Source organism: Xiphophorus couchianus, chromosome 2 (genome assembly GCF_001444195.1).
Source record: "Xiphophorus couchianus chromosome 2, X_couchianus-1.0, whole genome shotgun sequence".
In the NCBI taxonomy this organism is placed as follows: Eukaryota; Metazoa; Chordata; class Actinopteri; order Cyprinodontiformes; family Poeciliidae; genus Xiphophorus; species Xiphophorus couchianus.
Window position 1 is genome coordinate 24,307,553 of NC_040229.1, and position 22,450 is coordinate 24,330,002.

At 40.8% G+C, this 22,450-nt stretch overlaps 1 protein-coding gene across 2 annotated transcripts in view; it reads left to right on the top strand.

The window, feature by feature from the left end:
• LOC114158890 (cGMP-inhibited 3',5'-cyclic phosphodiesterase A-like) overlaps positions 1-22,450 on the top strand; it is a 93,178-nt gene that overhangs the window by 35,927 nt on the left and 34,801 nt on the right. Inside the window, exon 2 of one of the 2 annotated variants that reach the window (XM_028040795.1) lies at positions 7,961-8,011. The exons of the other annotated variant lie outside the window; for it this stretch is intronic. Within the exon in view, the coding sequence (XP_027896596.1) occupies positions 7,961-8,011 (51 nt within the window). The remainder of the gene's footprint in view (positions 1-7,960; positions 8,012-22,450) is intronic. 2 annotated transcript variants of the gene reach the window in all.

Below are 22,450 nucleotides of genomic sequence, written 5' to 3' on the forward strand. Positions count from 1 at the left end.
ATGCTGTTTATTTGAGGCTTTATAGCACTTTTACATTTGCATGTCAGTGATTTGTAAGAGATGAAGGGATATGATTTAATGGTACATGCTTGAGGGGGCAAATCCTGTCTGTCTGTTTACTGGAATCCTGTGGGAATCTTGATAGGATTGCACTGGCTGAAATTGTTGGGTAGATGTGTGCATATTTCCATGTGCGGTCCCTGCAAAAAGCTTGGGAAAAAAAAGAAAGAAAAAAGAACAGGCGTTGCCGAGTCAGTTCAGTTCATAAAAGATGAAATAATGTGGAGGCAGCATCTGTACACAAATTCCCATACTGCTCTCATAACATCGCCTTTGAGTGAACTCTGTCCTCAGTCTCAGTGTGACGGCAGCGCTGATGTCTGAAACCTTCTAGATCAGAGTAATTTCAGAAGACAGAGCTCCAACATGTTTTTTCTGCCAAAATTAACTATCTAGCAGTTTGGTTCAGTGTGTTTTACTATGTTGTAATGAACAAGTGTAAACCTTCATTGCTTTGTCATTAAACTGTTCATTAACTTTAGAAGTCAGGCTTGACATGCTTTGCCTCTTCTAGAAGAAATAACAAGACTTCAGGCTTCATAAAGACATGTTCTGAGTGCCCATCTGTGTGGATGACTGAAACCTTCTCTTGGTTATGCCAAAGCGAACTGGCATTTTTTTTTCTCCTAACTGTGGCTTTTAGTAATGTGTTTATCGCTACGGTAAACCTTTTAAAGGATACATACACTGATAAACAATAGCATTGTGACCATCTGTCTGACAGTGTGTTATTCTGCCCAAATATGCTTCATTTAGGCCCACACTCCACTAGACTCCTGGAGGTATCCTGGAGTATCTGGAACCATCCTGAATTATTTGGCACCAGATCCATTAAGTCCTCTAAAGTGGGGCTTGCATTGATCGAACTTGTTTGTTCTACACTTGTTCATTTACTGTAGATTGCTATCTGTGTAAGGAGGCAAAATCGGTACCTCAAGCTCTTTGTTGTGCTTCCCAAACCTTTCCTAGTGTAATTTTGCTTTGTGGCAAGGTGTGTTATCCAGATGAGAGAGGCCACAGCATCACTAGAATAATGTAGTAAACTAACATCTAAAGTCTGGTTTCCCAGAAGGACATTGTCCAAATCATCACACTGATCATGGTCCAACTTTCATGCTTGTTCCACTACTGTCATAACTTATTGGTGGACAAGGGTCAAAGTTGATTGTGCATTTGTACAGCATTCTGTCATTTAATTTGAGCTATAGTACCTTGTCTGTTTGATCAGACCAGATGAATCAGGCTCCATTCCCCAAAAGCATTAATGCCCACGATGCAGTCGCTGGTTCACTGCTGTTTTCACCTTGGAAAACATAGAGGCTGACCACTGCAGACTGGGCACACCCACTAGAGCAGCAGGTTTAGACAGCCCCTGACCCAGTCCTATAGGTGAAAGTTTCCCCTCATCAAACTTGCCCAACTTTCTTATTTTGATCCATTTTACCTACTTCTAACACATCACCTTTGAGGAAAAGTGTTCACTTGTGTTCACAGGTTTTCAAACTGTTGTGCAAGTATCAGCTATGGTACTTAAATTGGGCCTCAAGGGAAAGTTTGGGTAATTATTGACAAGGTTAATATAAAGGTATTAACCGTGATAAACATATAGAGAATTATATTTTTTTCTTTAAAATCTTGCCTTTTTCACAACAGGTTAAAGGAATTTTAGGTCTTTCCGCCTGACAGAACTGGTGTAACTGAGTAAGAGATCAGACTTTTGTGATGGTCAAGTAAACAAGCTGATTTTATTGCCCCAAACCTTTTCAAATGTGTATGAGCCTTAACTTTCCGTTGTTTCAGTGTTTTCTTACAATGTTTTTTACTCCCAGTGTCATCCATTTGGTGAAACACAACAGTTCCACCGGCAGCAAACATGACCACACGTGATTTTTACTTTACGGTCGAGATGGTGTTCTCAGGTTGAAAGCTGCCTCTTTTTTTACGTAAACCCTGATTTTCTCAGGAATCAGGCTTCCAGATACTGCAAAGAGTAAACCTCAGTAGTGACACTTTAGAAAATAGAAATGTCTGAAAGAATAAAGTGTCAATAGTGGACGAGAAGGTAAAGGAGCAAATGTAAATCTACTGTTTAGACCTTGGCATAATTTTTTTGTGTGTGCGATTTTGTTCATTAGCATTACCCTTTATAAGCGTGAGAAACTGAGGATCTGTGGATGCTTTTAGCAGTGCATGTGCAAATCTTTCACTACACACACAAGCGTGTTCCTCATTACCTGCACACAGCCCCCCTCACCCGGCCTTGGCAGCCCACCTCAATAGTTCCCTTCCCTCCAGTGATGACGCAAATGGCTCACAATTACTGACCCCCACAGTAAAACCTGTAAAACATTAGCCAGCATGATTAGGAACAGCTCTCCATATTCCTCCCCAGCAGGCAGGGAGGCAGGCAGGGGGAGAATTTACAACGTCGTTTGACAGAGCCGATGAGTGCTACAGCGGAGAAGGTTTATAGGTTTGTCTGGAAAAGTGAACACAAGTTTGCTGAATTTCATACTTTTACTGAGCTTTCAGTTTCACTATGCGTGGTTAACATATGTGTAGGTTCCATACAAGCTTTCGTTTTCCTAAATACATTTGGCTACAATCACACAGCAGGTCTTGATTTCCCATTTCCCAATTTTTTTTGTCCGAAGTCTGTGTTGTTTTTTTGCGTGGTCGTTGATGCTACAAATTAAGTGCAATTAGACTTCTTCGTAAAAAAAAAATTATGATCCCAAAGCGACCTGCGTGCGAAGAAGAAGAAACGTAGTCTTCACACAGCAGAGCTCTCTATGAATCGATTCTAAGATTCTCGGGGTTAGGGTGTCGGCACTGCTTGCATCAGCCGATGTTTACTTCCAAATTTACTGTGTATTGTTTCTTCTGGTGCAGAATTATGACACATGTCTAAATGAAAAGCAACATGCCTGTTCTGACTGCAGACGAGAAGTTGCTCTCTAGCCCTTTTCATTGTCTGACATTTTGAAATCCCGTCATAATCTATTTTTACTCATCATTTTTTTTATAGTGATAATAATGACATATTCAATTGCATCTAATTTTTATTCAGTTTAATTACATTTATTCCAAACAAGTAGAACAGAGAGTCAACACTGTACCAACACACAGATGAATATATGCAACTTTTTACTTTGGCACCAATAACTACATATAAATATTGAAATCAAGCAATTACATTTAAAATAACAGTTTACTTTTCTTCTGGTCCACATGGACCTGAATTGTGCACACGCTTGTGTGCAATCAAATGTCTCAAGGGGGCTTGCTGCAGAGGGTTTATTGTCATGAGGTTTAGGAGTTTTGTCTCGGACAGATGACTTCATCCTGTTTTGGTATTGATCTGGAGGCTGAATCCGCTCTCTGCTGCCACACTGGAGACTGAAATTACAAGCGGCACTTCAGCCAAAGAGAGGAAGCTGAGCACAGCCGATGTAGAGATGAGTAGTGCTCAATACTGGAAGAAGAAAAAAAATCTCTTAGAGGCTGCAAAAGACTTGAGACTTTGGCAGAAGTTTGTTTTCCTGCAGGACACTGACCATAAACATGCAGCCGCTGGCACAATAGAAGGATTCGGATCAAAGGATACTCATGTACCAGAATGACCTAGTCAAAGTCCAGACTCACGAGAATCTGTGGCATGAAAGAGTTTGAGCTATTTTGCATTGGAGATAAATTTTACATTTGTTAAAAGCATGTATCCATTCCTTACCACTTCACAATTATGAGTGTTTGTCTATCACATAAAATACCAGAAAAATTTATTAAAGTTTTTAGTTGTGATGGACAAAAAGTTCAAGTGGATGAATACTTTTGCAAGGCATATGAAAAACATGAAAGTAAGAGATCAATGCCAACGAGAGTGATAGAGATGCTCTGAGCTGTTATCTTGCAGCGAGCAATGGGACGAGGCAGATACTGGTACAGATTTTTCCGACTCTGTAACGGTGTGATGACAGCTTGATAATATGATGGGTTGGCCTCGTTATGAGGCTTCAGCAGGATCGATGAGAAAATGGGGGTATACGAGCTGTCGCCACTTCCCATCCTCACAACATCGCCTCTCAGCTGTTTGTGAGCAGAAACACGACTTGAAGGTTCAGCTTTGGAGTGATGAGGTTTTTGTATGTTCCTGTTTTGTCTCCAGCGCTGCCCTGGCTGCCATCGTAATCAGTCAATCACACTTTATTGGTAGAGCAGTTTTTATATTTCAAGCATAAAGCAACGTACTGCGCATAAGTTAAAACGTGAAGACAGAAGTTAGAGCTGTTGTCTCACATAAAGACGGTCTTGTACAGAAAACCAGGATGGTCCAAGTCTTTTCTCTAAAGAGTCTGCATGTTCTTTCTTGTCCATGCGTTTTCCACTGCAGTATACTACAGTGCATGTACACTCAGGTTGAAGGTGTGTGAGGATGGTTGCTTGTCTAGTGTAATACCTTGATACTCCTAAATAAGTCTCATTTGCAAGGAGTTGCTTGTGCAAGGTGTAACGTTTAAGCAGGACAGTAAACCTATGCATACAATCAGAACCACAATCAAATAGTTTACATAAAAGTCTATTCATATGGCCCAGTCAAAGTACAGGCTTAAGTGTTTTTGCAAGTTGATATTAAGTGTATGTTAGCTGTGGCACTGTAATCAATATACTAAAGAAAGTTATGTTCCCACATTGCTCTGCTATCCATTTAACATTGTTATATGAACAAACTGATCACCAGAGAAAACAGCTTACTGCAGAACCTTTGGAAATGTAAAAAAAATGTCTTCCTCGTAAGTATCACAGCTCATGTTAACTGCACATATGCATCACTGCAACACAGCTAATGTAACTGCGTAACTCCAATGGTGCAGCAATGACTATTTGTGTCACATTACGCAGACATTTTACTTATGCTACACAGGGGACGGTTAAAACCGACAGTGAACATTAAGCCATCATTTGTATGTCTGATTAATTGTGCTAATAATTATCTGAGCACCTGGGGTCACCTGGAAGTATTGAAATTTTAATACCAGAAGGTCATGTGATTGTTATGATAAAAACAACTTTAATAAGACAGTGACATCACAGAAAATTAATATACACACTGAATTTCACCCCTCAGGTCTATTAAGGGGTGACACACATAATTCAAAGACATCATAGTTCATTTTGTGTCATTTTCTCACATTTACACACAAAATAATGTACCTTTTCAAAAAGTCAGCACATATGGCATGATAGAAAGCACCAGCTTACACAGGCTGAATCAAAGGCCACAACTTTGGCAAAATCATTTTTATTTCCCCAATTGTGCTGTTGCCAAAACTGATGGTGTCATTATAAAAAGACAAAGAAGACATCCTGCGATTCTAAGTCTTAATACATAACTTTGGCTGTAAGTTACTAAGAATTATTTTAGTGCTTTCCTCTGTGTGAAACTGTCAAAGTTTGTAGATGACTAAATGTAATAAACAGAACATGTGAATCCATGCAATGTGCTTTTCCTACAGTGATGTACACACAAGCGTTTGAGCTACTCTGACGGTAAACGCTCTCATTGCGACCTTCAGAGTTACTCTTTGCAGGGGGGCTGTGTGCAGGGCTCACATTTTGTGCACAGCTCAGATGTTTTTTTTTTCTTCTCCTTTTTTTGGCACATCAAACAGCATGTTGAGACTTCGGTGTAGTCTAGGTCTGTCTGTCAGAGCAAAGAGATGAAAGGTTGAGTTACATAACATCAGAACATAGAACGGCTGTTTATATGTGTGTGCGATCAGGGCGGCTCACTGTCATGACGATCCTCTAATGGTGCAGCACTTTTGCTGCTACTTAGCAGCGAAGGTTTTGCTGCCAGCTTTTTTGCAGTTAAGGTAAAATGTCATTCTCAGAGCAATAAAAAGTCTGGTAAACTGCAACTAATAGTAAATACTATAAACTACAGTGATTTACATTATTTCTGTGCAATATTTTGCACACTTGTTAAAACTTTGAGAGCATTGCTGATAGTCAAAACCTACTTGCCCCTTCATAACTGTAATGCCAAATAAAGAAAAGTTGCCCTTAAGAGGATGAAAACACTGTTTGAGAAAGCACTTAATGTTTCTTTTTTTAACTTTCAAAATGTCAAATTATGGAAAGAGTGCTCCAGAGCCATATTTTTTTTATTTATGATGGCTATATATAACACTGTTTGCTCACTGTCAGGGTCATTAATTGTTGGACTGCTTTGCCTATTGTTAATAAAACCTTGACCAAAGAACAAAGTGTACAGTATTTTCTCTCTAACTGATATCTTGGTCTGCTAAATATTTGAGTGGCATGTTTGTTTATCAAACTGTATTGAATACATAAAAATTTCATCCCAGTGGTTTAATGCCAGCAATTATGCTCCAAAGGATTGCTAAATAATATTTAATGACTTGCTTGAAAGTGTATTTTTCAGTTGGATGACTTAGTGTGCTGTGCTCAAATTCAAGAGGAAAATATGGTCATGTGACCAATATGTGAAGCACAGTTATCAGCAATTATAGTTATTGGTAGGGAAAAAATGTCATTACAATATTGGTAACTTGTTGCTTGATTAGATTATAGTAAATTGAATAAAATGGCAAAAAATATGACATTTGTAAGTATTAGGCTAACCGATGGATGGATGGATGGATGGATGGATGGATGGATGGATGGATGGATGGATGGATGGATGGATGGATGGATGGATGGATGAATGATCAGTAGGTGACGAACTAAATCTAATGTGAGTTTGATTTATTTTACAGAAAAGCTTAGCTTGTGTCTTCAGTAACATTTTCAGAACAATACTGTTGCTGATTTTGAACATTCCTCTGTAGCTTATTGCTATTAAAACATCTATAATATCTAACAAAGTGTGCTGCTGAATGTAGAACAAAATGTGAAGATATTAAAGGTTCAAAGGTTTACAGACAATAAAGTTGATGGAAATGGGGAACGTATCAAAGGCAGAAGATTATTTGTGCTTTCATGAGCTTTAGTTGGAATCGTATTGTTCAGTAATTATACCTATTTTTTCAGCAATAAATAAAAATGTATCCTGTGCAAGAGTTTTTGTCTAATTACACACAGCAGCACTCTGCAAATCTTTGACTAAGTCGTGATGCTGACTGCTTTGGCCAGCGGATTTACTTGAAATTAATTTTCATTGTTCTTATTAGGTATGAGGATTATCAACTTTTGTCTTTGTTTAGCAAAGCGGCGCAGTGGGGAACTCGAAAGAACACTGTTGTCCAGACTGGTGTAATTTTTCCACTCATAGCGTGACACAATTCAGTGACCTCCACTGACACAGTAAATTACACCTGAATTATTAAATTGGCTTTTATACTGAACCTCTTTCTTTGCAGCTTTCAGCAGCAATTTAGCAACATGCTGGGCTCGCTTGTCGTTATGGCGGTGGGTCCGACAGAAATAACCACGAGTTTAAGGTTTGAGCTCTCAGGCAACATGTTCAGCAAAAAAGAAACAATGGCAGAACCGCACTTATGCATGTGGGGAAACACGAGAGAGTGGAAAATGGGTTTACGAGGCCCGTGGGAAGACGCAGAGGCTGGTAATTAGAATAAATAGAAAAATCCTCAGCCTTCATGTGCTACTGAGGCAGCAAATAACATCTAAAGTAAACTAAACCTGACTGTGAAATTACATTAAAGATGTGTGCTTACTCAAAAGCACTAAAAAGTAAAACAACTACAGACTTTTTCTTCTTCGAGAGCATTTCCGTCCATGTGCCTCCATTTTCTGAAGAAAAAAATAAAACAAAAAACTGATTATTTACAGTTTTTTTGGGAGGCCCTCTGATGCAGGAAGTCACAGGATGTGAAGTGCTGTGCTTTGAACATGTTTCTGTCTTTGTTTCCCACAGATGCTTTCCCGTTCAGAATGGGACCACAAGAGAGGCTCCCGAGGATCACAGGTTAGCACAATAATCAGATGGACATACACGTTTATTGGAAGGCCTGATCAAATGGTGCCAAGCCAGAAAATAAGAATACACCCCTTATTCCAGCAAAATAATTTTACATTTAAGCACTTAATGAATCCAATCTTTAATTTGAGTTTACTTTTTAAGTGGAAAAAATTTCACAGTAACAGGGCTGAAGCTTATAAAGGAGGATTGTTGCTGACTCATCATTCTTTGCTTAGACTCTCTTAAAAATCCACTCCTTGTTTTTGTCTTCTGCCCTCTACCAGTGGCGGCTGGTGGGGTTATTTGAAGGATGGGCTATATACTGTATATATATATATATATATATATATATATCATATAATATCATCTCATATAAAACAGTGGTCCCCAACCCCCGGGCCGTGGACCCATACCGGTCCGTGGACCAATTGGTACCGGGCCGCGCAAGAAGTAATTAAATATTTCCGTGTTATGTATTGAGTCTGGAGGATCTTTTCTTTTGAAAATCCTTTAACCGGATTCTGTCGGTTACATCTTGCGCGGCAACATTGAGCCCACAAACAGCATCGGTTTCGGTCTCCTCCCAACGCGTGCACCCCCCTGCTTTCTTTTCCAGACGCGCACCCCCCTACCCCCCGGTCCGCAGAAAATTTGCGAAGTCTTAACCGGTCCGCGGTACTAAAAAGGTTGGGGACCACTGATATAAAAGACCAAGCCACTGCAGTTGTGCAAATAAATCCCCCTGCAATAAACCCCAACACTGACTAAACGAAACAAGATACAATATGTTTTTAAATGAGACCTGCCTTATTTAAAGAGAAACTCACTCCATCGACTTTTCTGGGACGCAAAAACCTCGTTTATGCTAATATTACTCACCATGGCCCCTTCTCAGTCTACGCAAAACCACGCCCACACACGCTCGAGCTTGAGGCAAGTCCATCCTGATTGGATGAATCCTATGGCAGCGGGCTGGCCCTGGGCCGACCAAAATTAGCCCCAATGAGCCGCAAACCGAGGGGGCGTGGCTAGACACCTGTCAATCATTCTGAGCCGTGACTGACAGTAACACTGAATGGGGCTGTCAGAAGTTAGCCCTCCAGAAAGACCCCGGGATTTTCCCCAGGCCGTTTGACACCAGGTTTGTTGAACATTTAACAAAATGTGATGCATTATTTATAACATGTATTTATTTCTAGGTAGTTATTTTTAAGTTGTTTATTTTAACAACGTCATTGTAAATGTCAGGGAGGGCTTAGCCCTACTAGCCCACTTATAACCCCTTAACCAACCCCCGGATGTCTGTAGGATTCATTCAAAACGACTGAGAGGAGATTGATTTTCTAAATTGATTTTGGTACATGTTTTGGATTATCATCCTAATTTAGGAAAAATTAAGATTTACATAATATTTTTTGTCTAAAATCATCTGGTATTACAAAGGTTTCATAAAGCCATGCACACTAATAAGCTTCCTTAGGGCCTTTGGGTGAGAAAAAGGCATCATTGACCCTCCACCATACATTACAGTTTGTGTGAGTTGTTTTAATACAAATCCATCCTGTTTTTTTTTTTACGTCTACAACTCTTCCAGTATAGTCCTAGTACGGTTTAGCAAACTCCATGTTTACATTTGCGATGGTAAGGGTTAGGGACAAAAAGGGCTTTTATTTCTGGAATCACTTACAAACCACTCTTTGGAGACTATGTGATTTTCAGATTCCTTTCTTTTTGTGTGGTTTCATGTCACTGAGCTCTGAATTACTTTTTCTTTTACCATTTTACCAGCATGATCAGCAAGATAAGCACGAGTCCCGGTTCAATCTTGTGTCCAGAGGCTAAATAAAAGACCTCCGTGTCATGTTGCATTTATAAATTGTATTTATTTAAAAAGATTATAGAGGGTATCATTAACCATGGCACCTGTAATTTTGTTAATAAAAGAATTACTTATCAACATGCACTTTTTTCCCCCATTGAGTAAACATATCTATATTAACGATTGGATTTTTCAGATTTCTTTCTGTGGGTTTATGTTTTAGCAACAAAAGAAACATTTCCTTTAAGGCTTTTCGACATCTTTGCTCCTGATGAATGTGTCCAGCGTTGAGGATGTAACAGCAGACAGGAACGTCCCTGTCTCTCTCTACACATGCAGATTATAAATAACACTAACAGGATAGCTTCAGCAGACCCTGATTATCCACCCGTCTTACATTTGCGTGAGCACCATGTTGGGAGGTGTCACTCTCTCCAACAAAGTCATCGTCTTAGTGCTAGTTTGAAAGATAGAGTGACTTGGCTCTACATAAGGTTCTCTAAGCGATTAAAGGGCAAGGAAATGGGAATAGACTAAGCAGGGACCAGGGGAATTGGCTCTTTGAGAATAGACATTCAGCCACATCCTTCAGATAACCTTCCCCATCTTTTGTGGGCAGGGGAATTTGTGGATGTGTCTGCGCTTGAAAATTGATGTATTGAGCTGCGATGGAGCTTCGGGGCAGCACTCCAGAGTGAGAATAAACAACGCCCTTGGCGCTGGCTTTTCCACGTCCAGCATGAATGTGTCCTGTACCTCATGTTCTCCTATCAGGGGGGGACATCCTTCAGAAATAAATGGACAGCCGGTCTTTGCTGACAGTGTGCGGTTTATTTAGATAGCAATGAATGCTGCAAAGATGCACAACACTACACTTAGAAACTGTTTATAGAGAGTTGAATTTTTTACTTGACTGAAAAAGTATTGAAAAAAACCCCAACTGTGACAATTTATTCTGGGAAGGCTGGAGAAGAGCAGAAATTGTTACTTGTAAAAATGAGCAGAAATATTAAAATAGTCAACAACCTGCTAAGAAAGTTTTGATCTTAGGTCAAACTGCTGTATCAGATGTTGAATGGGCAAAGTTAAAATAAATAGAAATAAAATGTATTTCAATTTACCCTACAGGCAAATTGACCTAAAATTGACAAAACATAGACGATATGGTCAAAGGTTTAAAGACAAGTTGGTTGGGATTTAATGCTTTTGAAACATATAGCTCAAACTTCATTAGAAACTGTTGCTTAAAGTCATGCTATATAAAAGAGGAGAAACATTAATAAATTCTTGATGTAATGTTGATGATATGGCAGAAATTTGTTGTATTTGATCAAAAATCTAATGGAAATTAAAATGTGATCATATAAAAAAGGAAACATTGTAATAAAAAGCGGTAGAACCTAAGATCGGCCCAATGTCATTTCACCTGTTTTCATTGTGTGTCGAGCTGAAACTAAGAAAAAGTAGAGAGTCCTTAAGAACACGAGTTTCAAAGATTTTAAACTTTGTCCTACTCAGATCTATTGAAATGTATTGCCAAAATAAGTAAAATATTTTTAAAAAATTAACACTTTGGAAGTAGAAGACATGATGGCTACCGGATTGTTTTAAAATATGCTTGAAATAGCACTAATATTGCAGGTGAAAATAGATGGGGAAAGTCTCACCAGCTTTAGGATCCTAAATCTGCCTTAATCTAGTAATTTAGCAACTCTCAGACCAAAGAAAGCCTTAATGCCATCCTGAGCTTTATTCTCTGGGACTTGTGTCTTGGCACTTTGTGTAAAGTTAGTAGGAGGAGAAGACATATTTCATAACAGAGGCATCACCTAAGTTGTTCTTTACATTGAATGGTTAGTTCGTTTTTCTTCTTTTTCTGGACAGGAGCTGCACATTCCTCACTGGACTCTAGCAGAGATCCAGAAAATGATGAGATATGGAAGAGTCCAAGGCTTATGTTGGCATCTTTCTCCATCCTGTGGCAGTTTTCCCCTTAACTGTTGGACCAGGTTGCTGGTCAGAAAGGCAGGCTGCGCCTCTCTGTGCCCCTGCAACTCACAGCATATTCAAATCATAGACACAGAGAGAGAGAGAGGCAGAGAGGAGAGTGGGGTGGACTGGAGACTGGACCACTTGATTGATCTTCTCTGTGTTGTATTTGCCAACATGCACACATTAGTGGGCTCATTTTCCAAACCACATCTTTTTTCCACCTCTAAAGCATGCGGTGGATGTTTTAGCTTAGAGACTGACAGTAGCGTTATGTATGGAAAGAGCTATTCAAATATTTGTATTGAACTGGAAAGTTGTTAGTTTTGGACGGAGACCAAGGGAATTAGAAAGGGGTGCTTGTAGTCCTGGATGGATTTTCTGACTGTTATTCTAAATTAATGAAAGGTTGAAAGAGTGTGAAGCAGACAATTGATGATGTTGGTGTCATGCCATACACTTGTGAAGTGGTTGTTTATTTTCCACCATATAAAAGGCTGCGCAGTGCTTGCTTCACTGGAATACATATTCCTAACTTTCATAGATTGCTCTGTGTTACCCTTGTGCTTAGGATAAGTTACTGCCTTTCAAGAGCAGCGCAAGAGGCAAAAACAACCCAGTGTGTTTTGATTTGCGCTGGGCCACTGATTGTGCCTTTTTCCAGAAAGCTTATTTATTCAACAGTCTATCATGTAAAGCAGTTTGAATTGCCTTGTTGCTGAAATGTGCTGATCAAATAAACTCAACTTGAGTGAACAAAACATGTAAAGTTCACCACACCAGGAAAAAGGAGGCTATCTTTCAGCTTTCAGTGCCAGCGATTTAAAGTCATCACCGTTCGTTCGTGGCTGTTTTCACGTGTGTTGCGCTGTTCATATTAGTCTCGATGTTTGCAGTTTTCTGGAGCGCAACGCGAAGCTCGACGTCATTCACAGGTAATATATTAACTTGACATTAACAAAGACACAGCGGGATCATCCAGGAAATGATGGACAGGGAGAGCCTGACTAAAAGAGAGACTTGGGTTTACCAAGATGGCGGCGCGTGTAGACGCTGCGGCTCGGAGCTCCCGTGTTTTCGTTTTTTTTAGCCTGTTTTTATTGATGTCTTCGCTCAACACACTACTGGAAGCCGTTACAACTTACAGCAGATTAGAACTGTGGGACATAGGAACACAGTTTGGACTTCACACACCCACCAAGCTGGACTTTATTCCTCCAGAGCTGCTACGAACACCTGGGACTATGATCATTCCCCTCATGCTGCCAAGGCGACGGAGGAGGCAGCGCAAACAAAAGAGGGGTAAGAGAGCCGGCGTGCGGGCTAGGCTACAAGCTAGCCCTCATAAACCGGCCCTCCCCAGCCTCTTCCTCGCCAATGCCAGGTCCCTCGTCAACAAAATCGACGAGATGCGACTCCGGATTACTTCTCGCCGGATGGACAGCTGTGTGACTATTGTCACAGAGACCTGGCTGGAGGATAACATCCCGGACGCAGCGGTGGAGATAACGGGGCGCGCTCTGTTCCGGGCGGATCGGACTGCAGCTTCGGGTAAGGGCAGAGGCGGAGGTTTGGCATTGTATGTACACAATGCCTGGTGTACAGCCACACACTCTGTCGGAACATTCTGCTCTCCTGACTTGGAATATCTGGCGGTGAAATGCAGACCCTTCAAGTTGGTGAGAGAACTCTCGTCCATTGTGATCGTGGCCGTCTACATACCACCGAGGGCTAATGCTAAGCTAGCATTAGAGGAGCTGTACTGCCTGATCAGCGTGCAGATGAACTCCAACCCGGAGGCGGCCGTGATTGTGGCGGGGGACTTCAATCACGTGGAACTGAAGGCTGTGTTTCCCAAATTCCACAAATCCATAAACTTTCCCACCAGAGACAATAACATTTTGGACCAGGTCTACTGCAATATCCCCGGAGCCTACAAGGCTGTAGCAGCTCCACATCTGGGCATGTCTGACCACATCTCAGTGGAGCTGATTCCTGTCTACAAGCCTCTGGCCTGCAGAACTAAGCCGACCACCAGAATAGTTCAGGTCTGGACTGAGGAGGCCTCCTCTGCACTTCAGGACTGCTTTGAGCATACAGACTGGAGTGTGTTCAGGGACGGCGCAGACTTGGAGGAATACTCATCGTCCGTTCTGTCCTATGTTCAGTTCTGCACCGACGCTGTCCTCCCTGTTAAGACCATAAAAGTGTTTCCAAACCAGAAACCATGGCTGGACAGCACAGTACGGGCCCTGCTGAAAGCCCGGGATGCTGCCTATAGGTCTGGAGACAGGTTGGCTTATAGCAGGGCCTGGTCGGAACTGAAAAAAGGTATCAAGCAGGCCAAGCTCCAGTACAAACAGCAGATTGAGGAACATTTCATCAACAACTACCCCCTAAGCATGTGGAGAGGCATTAGAACCATGACGGACTACAAACACAGCACTCAGCTGACCAGCCGCGACCCCACCATGCCTGACACCTTAAACAGTTTCTTTGCCCGCTTTGACACGGCGGGCAGCAGAGAAGCCGTACATCTACCCCAACTGGAAGAGCAGCACCAGCCCCTCGTCTTACAGAAGCATCAGGTGACGTCCACCCTGAGGAGGATCAACACCCACAAAGCTCCAGGACCGGACAAGGTGTCAGGCCAGACGCTGAAAACCTGCGCCGACCAGCTGGCAGGAGTGTTTCTGGACATTTTCAATCTGTCCCTGCAGCTCGCCATGGTTCCTGAGTGCCTCAAGTCTTCCACCATCATCCCTGTACCGAAGAAGAGGTCCATCACCAGCCTGAACGATTACCGGCCCGTCGCTCTGACCCCGGTGATCATGAAGTGCTTTGAGAGGATTCTTCTGAGGTACATCAGAGACTTCATCCCCGCAAACCTGGACAGCCTTCAGTTCGCCTACAGAGCGAACCGGTCAACAGAGGATGCTGTCTCCATCACTCTGCACACAGCCCTGACCCATCTGCAGCATCCCAACACCTACGTTAGGATGCTATTTGTAGACTTCAGCTCAGCATTTAACACCGTCATCCCAGACAAGCTGGTGCTGAAGCTACTTGAGCTGGGGCTGCCTGCTTCACTGTGCCACTGGATCAGAGACTTCCTCACCAACAGGCCTCAGGTGGTGAGAATAAGTGGCTCAACATCGTCCCCACTGGTCCTCAACACAGGCACGCCGCAGGGCTGTGTGCTCAGCCCAGCTCTCTTCACCCTGTTTACACACGACTGCGTGGCCATCCACCCCACCAACACAGTCGTGAAGTACGCAGACGACACAACAGTAGTGGGTCTCATTTCAGACAACAACGAGACCCACTACAGAGAGGAGATTCTGCAGCTCACTCAGTGGTGTTCAGCCAACAACTTGGTGCTGAACACAGGGAAGACCAAGGAGGTCATTGTGGACTACAGAAGGTCCAGGAAGACGGATCACACTCCCCTTCTCATAGATGGAGAAGTGGTGGAACGTGTGGACAACATCAAGTTCCTGGGCCTCCACATCACCTCTGACCTCTCCTGGAACACAAACACCTCCCACCTGGTGAAGAAAGCACAACAAAGGCTCTTCTTCCTCAGGAAACTGAGACGGGCTGGACTTTCCTCACGGCTGCTCGTGAACTTTTACAGGGCGATGATCGAGAGCATCCTCTGCCTCAACATGACTGTGTGGTATGGTAGCTGCACAGCATTGGAGAGGAAACAACTGACACGGGTGGTGAGAACAGCACAAGGCATTGTGGGATGCCCCCTCCCAGACCTGGACTCCATTTACACAGACCGGGTCAAGAAGAGAGCTGGATCCATAGCGATGGATTCCAGCCACCCGGGCCACAGACTGTTTGTGCCGCTGCCATCAGGCAAGCGGTACAGGAATATATGGACTACAACAAATAGACTGAGAAACAGTTTCTTCCCCACAGCCGTCAGAGACATTACTCCCTGCCGCCCCCCCCTCCCACACATATCATAACCTCGCAGTCACACATACATATCCCCCACCCCCACACAGCCATATTGTTCTGCACTTTGCACTGTCACATCATCTGTACTTTGCCATAATTGGACCTGCTGCTACTTCTTTGGTGTGGTTGAGTGCCTTTAGTTAATTTAGTTGTATATATTGTTATTATTATTATTATTGTGTGTTTGCTTATTTATACTGTATATATTTGACCTTTTGCACGGGAGCTGCAATGGAAATTTCGTTGAATTCTGTTCAATGACAATAAATGCTATCTATCTATCTATCTATCTAAAACTAATTGGATGTCAGACAAATTCTGGGGTTTCTGTCTGCATATTTCCAAGCCCAAAAAGCGCAACCCGCGACTCATTAAATCTGCAAGCGATTTTGGAAAAAACAAGCCCTTAGCTGCTTGTAATAATCGGACTTGGTGAGCGAAACTCAAAATAGTTCCTGTTCTTCCAGCAACAAAATGCGCATCTCTCTCCATTGTTTATGTTTCTGTTGCTGCTGATAACTGTCGCATAGAAACGGGGGTCACTCCCCAAGACGAGTAGAGGAAATAAAATTTAATTACAAAAGAAAATAGTAACGCAAAGTGATTTCGATAAGTAACTGTAGCTTGTTTACAAAAAACAAAGAAACAGACACAAAAAAAGACAATTTGGCATGTGCTATATAAATAAAATTACCTTACCTTTAAAAATAAATGCAGTCTTTGGGTTTTTTATATTCATATTTATGATTCATAATGTATCTCAATGCATTATTGTATAAAATGAGGAGCAATTTTTTAAAAATAAACTGTTTTAGAACTAGTTTTTGTTAGAGAACAGTTCTTACGATACTGTTTTGATGGGTAGTGTTAGCAGATAACTGCATGTGACTCTGAGATTGGTCGCAGGTCAGTTCACACGTGGAAAGTTTTTCTTTGTCTGTTTTAAAAAGCAGGTTCAGATACAATACATGATAGAGAAGTATTTCCATGCATCTCGTAAGATTTTTTACATCTTGTGAATATTTTAGACCTATTAGGTGTCCAAGAACCACTTCTAACAATGTCTAGTTTTTTTTTCCTGCTCTACCTTTCATGTCAGTATTGGATGGATCTGACTTCTTTTAAATCCTTTGTTGCGCTTTTTCTGGACCCAAACAAGACTTTTGAATGGTTGAATATTAGGGGTCATTTGTCTCAACCTTTCTCTTCAAGTGAATCTTTAACAAAGCAATTTTTCCCTTCGCTTTGGACCTCCTCAATGTTCCCCAACAGCGTTCCCCGCCTCTTTGTCATAAAAAATAGAATAGCGTGTAATTGTATCCAGGCTGCAGCTGAGGACCTGGCTCTGTTTGAGCTGACTGAGGGTCTGTGATGGGCGTTGGGTAACAGTAGGGGTGACGGTTTGTTGTGAGTTTTTAGGTGAAGTCCTGTCAACTTTGGTACTTGCAGTGGTGTCTTTAGTTAGTGGAGTCTTGTCTTTCCAGTTTTCTGTTGACCAATAATCCAAGTGGACACATGTAAGTATCGAGTCACTGAAATGGAAAGCTTCTGGATGACATTGTCAATGTTTTTCTGTTGTAAGGTGGTTTTTTTTATTTTATTTTCCCCCACACAGTTTTTAAGGAATTACTCTGCATTGACTTAAACACAGTGGCGTGTTTTGAGGTTAGTGTGTTTTTCAGTCAAAAACTGACCTCCTGCCATCTGTTGTCAAGCTTTTTCTTGGCACGTCACGACATGCTAACAGCTCAATTTCTGGTCAGCAAAGACAGAACTTTACAGTAGCTAATCCACCTCTTTTGTTTTTGCTGCTACTTCCTACATCTCTGCTTTTAAAGCTAGGCTGATTACCATTATAATCAATGGTAGGAATGGTTTGAGCTTCCTCCTTCTGTTTCTACTCTCTGGTCCTCCTCTGCATCTACAAAATCTCTTTTAACTCCTCTGGCATTTGGGGTTGTAGTTCAAGTATAATTTGAGCTTTTGAAATGCTAATTGGCTGCTCCTGGTTGTAAACACGATGTCTTGTTGCTGCGATTATGCATGCTATCTGAAAGTAAAAAAGGAAGGGCTGGACATTCTTCCAGCTGCAAAACCAAAGGGAATAATTGTCCAATCATGGAATGCAACAATTATGATCAAAAGTTGAAAGAAAAAGGCAAAAATCAAATCAGAGCTTAGGTAGCAGAGCTACTCCAACATAAAATGAAGAAAATTATGGACAACCCTGAGTGTCTTCGTCATGAGGCACTTTTAGGAAAACAGTGTCTTCAGTCAGAGGCTTCTTTAAATATCCTGCCACACTGACTGCTACAGGAGATCCTTCCTGCCCAAAGCCATCACCATCTAGAATAATTCTTTGAAGAACCTTGTATTAATATGAGCCACAACAACATTTAGTTTCCCTTTGGAATCAATCAAATATTTTCCTATTGAATGAAACTGAATTGAAGCTGCGGCCACCATTAGCGGCTCAGTTCTGTAACGAAACAAGATAATAAACAATATTGAGTTGAGGAGATTGAGAGAAGGTGAGAGATTATCGATATTTACAAGAAATCATCTCAGATAATGAACTAAGTTTTAAAGAATACAATCAACTCTAACAGCAATGGGCAACTGTTCTGTCATCTGTGATGTTTTATATTTCAACATATGTTCACCATCTACTTTATTTAGTTCAAATCACCTTTCAAAAGCGAGTCCAAAAGAAAGTCATTGTTAGTGATGGTCTCCTCCCATCCAGCTTGCAACGTATTAGGTTATTTATAAATTGTAAAGGCTGTGACACAATAATCTGTATCAGTGCTGTTCAGAAACGACAACAAATCCACCTTTGCTTAGGTTGTCAGGCCGGTCACTCACACTCTCCGAGGAGGTCCCTTTGACCTCGCGAGTCAGAGTTCAAACCCAATATAAGTGTTTTTCAGCTTCACCAGTGGGATTTGGTAAATGATGTGGTCAGTGACCAGGGTAAAGGCTATGAGCTGTTGAAGTCAAACCAATGTTTTTCTCAGCATATTGTAAATTCCTCTGCAATCTGTTCACTGACGGAAGTTATGTAGTGCTTTGTTTGTGACTGCTTTAATGAGATGCAAACCACCAGAATTTGCATTTCAAGTGTGCGTTAAATTTAAACTCAAGGGATGCAGATTCCAGATGCGTTCCAGTTGATGGAACCTGGAAACATTGATATTTACACACAAATAGAACAAATCTCAAAACACATCAGAAAGAAAGATGCAGGTGAGTGCTACATAACAGCTTAGTTTACATGCTTATAGTTGTTCTTCAAACAGAATCACAGTAAACAAAAATCCTTATGAAAATTCAGGTGAATTAAAGGTTAGTACTGCCTGCTTAGAGAAGTTTGGGTTTTGTGTAAATGTTATTGATGACACCTGAATTTGTAAATATAAATTATCATTACCTCATTAAGAATAGTTTGTGTGACAGAATAGGTTGTTATAAAAATACAATTTTTCTGCATCAGTGCTAAGAAGATAAAACACCAATGTGGCCACATCAACACCCAAAGCAGATGTCCAGTGTCTTTTTCTCCTATGGGAGACTTTATGTCCCCAGTATGCTGGACAGTTTCAGAAGTCCTGGTATTTCACTGCAGGCTTTGAAGACTAAGAGTTTAGATCAGGGAGCCAAAGGGCTGAAAGTGTATCAAGTAGACCATCTCAGAAATTACAAATATGTGACCCCTGCATGTGTGCGTGTGTGCGTGGACGTGTGTGTAGGGGTGCGCTCGTTTGTGTGTGCCGTTGATAAAACCTCATTGATCAGAGGCCTCGGCGTTTTGTTATGTTGCACCAAATGGGTTTTGTCTGTCCCCTGCATTCTGCAGTTACTGGACAAATACATGTGGACACAGCAGGACCGTCAGCAGTCATATTTCCATGAGTCAGAGCTGTAGAGGTCAGTTCTGTAGTTTGTAAAATCTATTGCACTTTCTAAGAATTGGAATCGTCTGAAGTTTATAAAAGCACACTGAAAATAACGAGATGTTATTAATTAAAGTAATTTATGACAGTAAACAATACAATAGCAAATTCAGCTGTGCTGAGTTTAGAGCATGATTACTGGTTTGTTTTGACTGCTTCTCAGTTTAGTTTACTTGAAGTGCTGCGCTGGTGTTGATCTGCAGTGTGTCTATAGATGTACTTTTCCTGGCAGCACTCACACAAACAATTAAGGCTATTGATCATGAACACGGCTGTTAGTCACACTAAGATGTCATAACAGGGTGTTCATGCACGGTTTAGTATATTGCTTTGCCTGTTGAGGAGTCATAAAAAGTGATTCTGATAGTCACTTTTACCTAATGTAGCGTGTCAAAAAAAGCTGGGGGCTTGTGGGGGAATATAACGCAGATCTGTGGTAAGTCTTTGACTGGAGGGTCTTGCACTGGGGGCCGGCTCAGGAGGATCAGTGATAATCTGGAATTTTTTTGGCTTTGATAAACATAGCGTTTCATGCCAATTACACAGAAACCCCAAAGTATTGAAAGACTGCAAGCAGTAAAATATGTTACCTTCCATAAATAAATAAAATAAAATACTTATAGGATGACACAAGGTCACAATAGGTAAAAGGCTGGAGATTCAGGGATGAAAAAAAAAAGAGATTTCTCTCAAATAGTGAAGACTGAGAATTAGTTCCTTTGATGAGCTCAGCAGACTTGCAGTTGCACCAGGTTTTTGCTAGTTGCTGTTGCCACTAGTCTGGTGGAGCTGAGTGGGGGAGGCATGCGGGTGGGATGCTCTGTGGGGCTGAAGCTCAGACTGCAGCTCTATGGTGGAGCTTTGGGTAAATAGGTGGTTCTTTGTGTGAGCAGGCATTCAGGACCCCTGCATTACTGCAATGGGAGATTCAAGGTTTTCTCAAACATGTAAATATAAATCAAAGCAGCACTCTAGCTGTGTTTTTAATGAGGGGATAGCATTATGACATATAAAGCTAAAAAAGCTGATTTTATATAAAAAAAAACCTTTTTAAAATGACCATCAACAAGGTAGAACTGGTTTCCAATTTCAGATTTTTTGTATTTTTTTTATTACATTACACTTTTGCAGTCCATACACCAAACTTATAAATGAAATACTTCTTTTCTAGAAATCACCCAATGTGGTTTGCATTACTTTTATTCAGTGAAAAAGTTTCAGATGAGCTCTTGGCTGATGTATTAAACTTATCATGAAACTTGACAGGAAGCACTTATGTAACCCCCATGGCGTTATGTAACTCACTCACAAGTTTTTTCTCCAGGATTTCCATCAATGACGGGTTTTTTTTTAGATTTAACTTGCAGATGATTGGAACATTAGGTACACTAGGCATTGTCTTCCTGCCAAAATAATAGTCTTGAATAAATATCAAACCTCCGACAAGGGATATAAAGATGCTTAAAAGCTCCATGAAGTCACAAGTATTTATGTTGAGCATTTCAAGTTGAATTATTTCAATAAATCTGTTATGTAAAATATAAAAGCAAGCATATCTGATTTTCATTTTATATGTGGACAAATGTTTCACAGTACTGTGTAAGTTACAATTCAGTTGCAATATTTACTGCAATATTGCTTACATGTGTCCACAACTTTACTCAGAGGGTGTCTCTTATGTTTTTTGTAAGTACTGTAAGTTTTTATCTGATTCTTTGCACAATGCTGTGAACAAATTAAAATTGCAAAGAGAATGCAGTAACAACGTGAAGCATTTTATTCAGTATCTTATACTCATTACCTCACTAAAGACAGTAACGTCTCACTTACTGCCACAGTGGATTCTATTCTATTCTATTCTATTCTTTCGCTAAATTATTCATTCAAAACTATTTGAGCCCATCACAACTAATCACCCTTCTGCCATCTCGGACTAAGGTTTCAAATCCTTCTCATTCTTACAGAGAAAACAGTTTGTGTCCATGTGAACGCTGTCAGCAAGATATTGTGTTTTACTGAGAAACACACACATGTGTCAGCAACTCCATGTTGCTGAAGAGCAGCAGTGTGATTTGCTGCCTGAATTGAGGCTCAGATCTTTATTATATTTTGTGGTTATTAGCATTATGGCACTTCTTCCAGAAATGTCTTCATTTTGCAGATACAGTTATTTAGTCAAAATTACCTATCAGATTATTCCTGGATGGATGGATAGTTGTCTTTCCTGCAAGTAGTTTGTGTATAAAAGGAAATGGCACCACCCAACGGGGTGTAACTTTCGTAAAAGTGAATATGTTTGTTTGCATTTTAAAAGAATGTGACGTTAGAAAAATATTTATACTTTGCAAAATAGATAATGAACAGTATTGGCATAATAGAAACAAAACAGTTTGTGTACTTGCTGAAAAGGTTTTTGCATGTTTTCGCTGGTATGGTAACAACATCTTCAGTCAGAGAAAACATATTGGTAAAATCAAACGATTACTCCAAATCTAAATCGGCTCAAGGTTAAAATAATATTGGGCTTGACTATAACTGCGATTAGTTATGATTGTAAACATGTTGTTTGTCCAGCCATAAAAAGAAGTGGACCATTGTTAGGCTTTTAAATCTCATGGCTGGTCAATTGCATCGACTGCTAAGAACATTATAACTACATTTTAACCTGGAGCAGCCGACTTAAAGCCCTAGCAGCAATATTTTGTTCCACTT